The 5815-nt window shown below is 33.8% G+C and overlaps 1 protein-coding gene across 1 annotated transcript in view; it reads right to left on the bottom strand.

The window, feature by feature from the left end:
- The window catches only part of MLLT10 (MLLT10, histone lysine methyltransferase DOT1L cofactor), a 188669-nt gene that overhangs the window by 9128 nt on the left and 173726 nt on the right, over positions 1–5815 (bottom strand). Inside the window, 5 exon segments of the mRNA XM_025043458.1 lie at positions 2–87; positions 225–313; positions 721–909; positions 2762–2916; positions 5563–5635. Of these exon segments, the coding sequence (XP_024899226.1) occupies positions 2–87; positions 225–313; positions 721–909; positions 2762–2916; positions 5563–5635 (592 nt within the window).

The raw sequence follows: 5815 nt of genomic DNA, 5'->3' as shown, positions 1-5815 counted from the left end.
GCCCTGCTGAGCTGGACTCTGCCCGGCAGGAGGTGGAGTAGAAAGAGCTGATGAGCTGCTGGTGCTTTGTCCACTAGAGGTTAGGTCCTAATGGAAGAAAGAATAGAAACTTCAATTTTAAGAAATACAGTAAAACTGTTTAAAATAATTTTAAAACCATTTCATGTGATATACTATTGTTCATGAGTAAAACACACAAATGAAATTAACCACATCAAAATTACCTGATTTAATACAGGAAGAGAATTATCAGGTAAAAAGCTGTTTCCTAGATGAGGGCTCTTACTGCTGTTCAAGGAATCAGTAGCAGGAGCTAGAATAATAAAAGACAAAAATAAACCTATTTACCCTATTAAATTATATTATGTATAAGATTAAAGGCTTACAGAAAAGCTTATCCTCAAGCTTACATTAAAAACACTTAAATATTAAGCCTTGGTATTCCTAAGATCAGTTTAAACGTAAAGATCTATCTCTACTGAATACCATGGCTTTAAATCAATAAAGCCATTATTACGCATTTAAATAAATTTTATCATTAAATTATGTACTAAAGTTAGAACAAATTTAAGTTCATCACTCAACAGGATTCTTTATGCTCTTCGAAAATAACCTTTCATCCCTTTTCTACCAGTTATTATGTACTTAATATTTAAAAGATACTGAAAGTCTAGCCTACTATTCTTATACTATATATGCAATAAATATTTCCATACTTACCATTCTGTGCTGAGAACGCATGCATCTGATGGGATGGACTAGGATTTGTTGTTATTGTTGGAAAAGGCACTGAGAGCTGTGCATTCAGTAACTGAAGGCGTTCCTTTTTGGCAGTCAAGTTTTTAATCTGTTCCTCTAATCTTCGATTTTCAACTTGAAGTTGGTGTAATGACTTCAGCATTCCTAAAACTAACAAACATTTAGATGGCTTTTTACAAAGACAAATTCACACACAGGGCTAAGTATTTTAAAGACTTAAGTGTCGATAACTAGAAATGTTAAAACAGAAAAGCAGAAATTCTATTAAGCATTTCTAAATAACTAGGTTTTACTTCTAAATTTATGTGTAAATATAAAAATACCATAATATATTTATACATTTATAAGCATACTCAGAAAACCACCTACCTTGTTCAGGTAATTTCCATTCTCAATGAAAAATGACAAACATTTTATTTTCATCAAAATAAAAGCCTAATTAAAAGTGCCTGCCATGATTTTACATTAAAATCATATTTAAAATTAGACAGATTCGCATCAATATCCTTCGACACAATAAAGAGCACAAGTTTTGGTTTGATGCTTGGTGAAATCTAGCATTCCACGGGACAGGGAGAGAACCCTCCAAGCCCAGCAGCTAGGCATGCTGAGGCACACAGCCACCAGCAGGGGGCAGTGCATGCGCACCACAGCCCTGATCTCGGAGAAGGCCAGTCATCTATCTGTAAACGGGCTCCGTTTCTGTCCTGTCTCATCACCTCAAAAACAGTTTCAATTCCTTCCACAACTCCGATTGACAACACAGCGTGCTACTGTTATGCCACACTGACAGACACTTTAAAATTTTTATGTATTAAAAAGCTGTATTTGTTTAAAATGCCCTCAGGGCCTTCAAAAAACACAACTCTACTGGTACAGACACATATGGTCATTTCCCAAGGATTTACCTTTTATCCCTCCTCTTCAAGACCTCACAAAGAAACCCTTACTGCACCCGAATGACATGCAATAGGACTAAGCAAAACCTGTCCTACAGCTCTCACGTTTAAGGGTTATCCCAGCATGAACTTCCTCACATTTTTCCTGGCATTTTTTTGGTCAGGGCATCATTCATAAAAATACCAATTTATGGGACTTGTCTATTAACAATAAGCAAAATGTTTTGTTTACATAAAATAAAGTAGCAAAAGTTTATATCCCAAAATAATAAAAACCACCTATTTTTTCCCCACAAAAATATATATCCTTAATAGTAGGCCACTTTTCCAGTTGACTACCACCTGCAGTGTAACTTTACTTTTTGACATTTTTCATGGCCCCTTCACCAACACTTAAAAGTATAAAGATACTAAATGTGTACATGTAATACATATTATGTATTTTAATAACTAAATGATATATAATATGTAAACATTACATATATATAACTTGGTATTATTTTCTTGCCCAAATTGTAAAATCAAGAAGATACTTAGTCATACTTGACTACATGCATTTTTTATAATAAATTCTCTCCAGAGGTGAGCAAATTTTCTTCAAACAATTAAGCTATGAGAAAAATATAACTCGTGTATTTTAGTACAAGTTAAAAACTGATAAAAACAAAGTACAATGAGAAACAAAGTGCCAATATTATAATAATTAGAAATGATAAAAATAACCAGTGAACAGATAAGTGCTTTCTATGAACCAGGCAATGTTCCTTACATTTTTTTTTTTATATCATTTAACCCTCAAAATAACAGGCGCATTATTATTCCCCCCCCCCTCTGCAAATGGGAGACTAAAGCACACTGACATTTAAGAAACTCACCCACGATCACATTTTTAACAACAGGTAAAGACAGGATTCAAGTCCAAGCAGTAAAACTGTACAATCTGTTCTATTAAACCACTACACTGCATTTCTAACCCTATTATATAAAGCATATCATAATTTCATTGCTAGACTTGAAGTATAACTTCTGTATCTGTCCACCTGTCTGTTCATCCACCCATCCATCTAGTCATCTTTTTTTAAAGACAAGAAAAGTATACTTACTGTCACTAGGAGTACCCTGTTCTAATAAAAATTGCTGTCCTTCACTCCACTGCCTTTCCAAAAGCTGTTCTATGCTGGCTGCTACTGGAGGCAGATTTTCCAAACTGTTGTTGCCTGGTTGATCGTAGCGAATCTGTAAGCTGCTTACAGGAGATCTGTTGAAAACATTAATTCTCAGGTTAAACAGGAGGAGAGTCCTATGAAAGAGTGAGCATTCATTTCTCACCTCATGCTGACCCCCTTCCTGCACAAGTTTTCTAACACCAGGCTGCCTATGCTAGAACTATAAAAAAGTATAATCTACCCTAAAAGTTTAGTAATCATCACTGTTCCTCCTTGAATTGTAAAATCAAGGGGATAGCTGGCCATATTTGATTAATTAAAAGCCACTAGAAAATATAAACACAACACCAATAATCTGTCAAATAGGCTGTAAAAGAACCCAATATAGGTGTATACGACAAAAAGGAAAGAGGATTAGGAAGACTTTAAAATAACTAGCCAAAAGATATAAGAGTTCTACCATTCTGCTTTAATATGCAAAACTTCAGAATAACACTGCACAATTATAATAATTTAGAAAGCATTTTAATTTATAACAAAATCTCAAATGAGTAAAAATAAATATTTAATAATTTTAAAGGAGCTTTCTATTATAAATTCAAAAATACTTATTTGTAAGTATTTTCATTATTAAGGAACATTATCAATACCAAAACAATATTTATTTGAGCCTTTTATACAAATATTTCTAAAATGTCTTAGATCTGTACTTCAAATGGTGATTTAAGCAACTCTTCCAAAAACAAATATTACTTATATTAAGATGAATATGTAATGTTCTCTCACCTACTTGTTTTAACCTAGTAAATGTGGCCATTTCTGGTTCCCAGCATCCATATTAACAGAACACATTAGTAAAGGACTCTAGAGTTTTCAAAGTGTTTCCACATAATTAGCTTATATATGATCTTCACAACGACCTAGTGAGAAATCAAAACCTGGCTCTATTTCCATCTGAGGAAATAAGATGGGGCTTTAGTGACCTGTCCAAAGACACACCACTGGTAAATGACAGAGCTGAGGATACAACTCAGGTCTTCTAACAATCCACTATTGTTCTGCCACCACCTTAATATGTTTCACTACAAAAAACTCTTTAAATAATAAGTTAAACAAATGAGGCTTTTTTATTACATATGTAAACATCATATGCTACATACAGTTGGCCATCCCTCTCCAAATAGTTTATTATGCCAGGATAATTTATGCTATTACCTTCCAGGCTGTTCTTTAAAGGGCAATAAAAAGTTGAAAATATATGCTAAAAATAATTTTGTAACATTTATTGTGTTAAATTCCATTTAGCAAATGAAAAACAAAGAAACACACCAAGCAAAATAGCACTAAGAGATCTTAAGTAATTTCTGGGTGGCCTGTATGACACTTTAAGTTTAAAGGGGAAACACAGAAATGCTTCCTCCACTGAACAATAGAGCAAAAATCCATTAACTTCCTTCTTGGAAAAGAATAAAACAGTACAGAAGTATAAATTTACAGATTAGTCAAATGTTATTATCATTGTTTGCTTCAGCTTCCTTGTCTTGAACGAAGGAATATTTAATTTTCTGCAGAGTTCAATTAGGAAAAACTACCACTTTGAGCTCACCCAAAAATTACATATGGAAAAGGCACTACTAAATGTATCACCAGAAAATAGCAAAATTAGAGGTTACTGGACTAATCTCTTTAATGATAAAGATGTTCCTTAACAGACCTTCTCCAACTATATCAGCAACACAGCAACACTGATATTCATTCATGGTAGTCATCAGATACAATTTTTAATTTTTAACAGTTTTTAAATTCTCACAGCTGAAAATTTTAAATTCTCACACTTGAAAAAAGACTCTAGAATGGGCTTTTTCTTCCTTTTGCTCTCCATTCTCACCCAGTCTAACAGCATGCTTGAGGCAGAGATTACAAAACTGGAGAACAGAGAGAAAACAAACTAGAGGAAGGTGTGCAAGTTGAAAGTAGAATAAAATCAATAAAAAGATAGCCAGAGCCTAAAGTTCCACTGTCTTCTATAACTGACACAGTATTTCCATCTCTCGTTCTCCCCACTGAGAATGGGACACTTAGATTGTGCTCAGAGAAATTCAACCAACCCTTCATTACAACTCTGGTTAAGAGTATCCTGCTAAAAGGAATAACTTCACATATATTATATCTTAATAAGTGGTACCTGAATTCTTTCATATAATATCTAAGATAGTTTCACAGAACAATGTAATATGTATGCTATACTTTGATCCAATTTTAGGAATGAATTAGAGAGATTTTAGAGATGAGCCACAAAAACTTCATTTACTGAATCAGGAACTGGAAACTAAAGGGTTAAGTGCATTCCCCACAACAGACCTAAAACTGGAGCCCAAAGTTGAAAGCCTCGAGTCTGTAGCTTTAAGAGATTTTAAGACTATTTTATGAACAAAAAGAATTACCCAAATTAATGCATTAAAAGTACCAGCAGTTAAATATATAAATGATAAAAACAAGAGAGTTCAAATTGATTGGAAATGTATCGAGAGTTATGTCTTTTCAAAAGCTTAGAAATCTGTGTTTAAATTAATATTCAAATTAATTTATAATCATTTTTCTTGACTGTCCAGACATGCTTCTTATCTTCAGAATGCTTTTATAGCCTCACAAATGTACACTCTGCTGATAGGAGATAAAGAAGGTTCCAATCTCAACTGTTTCCTTTGCCTGTACTCGGCAGTGTAAATAATGCTTACCGCGGTGAGAGACTTCCTCGGGGTGAGCTTCCTCTGCCGACAAGGCTGCGGCTATTGTCTCCAAGATCTTGATCTGCAGTGCAAATATTTCATAGCTGATAAAGTGACTCTTACTAGATAAGAGGTTTTAAGCTCTTGCCCTAATTTTTCCTAAAACATACATAAAACCCTTACCACTATCTTTGCAGTTACTATGAAAGTAGAAGATCTACTATACTGCTAGTTTAGAATTGCTGAACTGTGGCATGTAAGG

Source organism: Pteropus alecto, unplaced genomic scaffold (assembly GCF_000325575.1).
Source record: "Pteropus alecto unplaced genomic scaffold, ASM32557v1 scaffold11, whole genome shotgun sequence".
Lineage (NCBI taxonomy): Eukaryota > Metazoa > Chordata > Mammalia > Chiroptera > Pteropodidae > Pteropus > Pteropus alecto.
The sequence above is the reverse complement of the archived record's forward strand: the minus strand, read 5'-3'. Positions and strand labels throughout refer to the sequence as shown.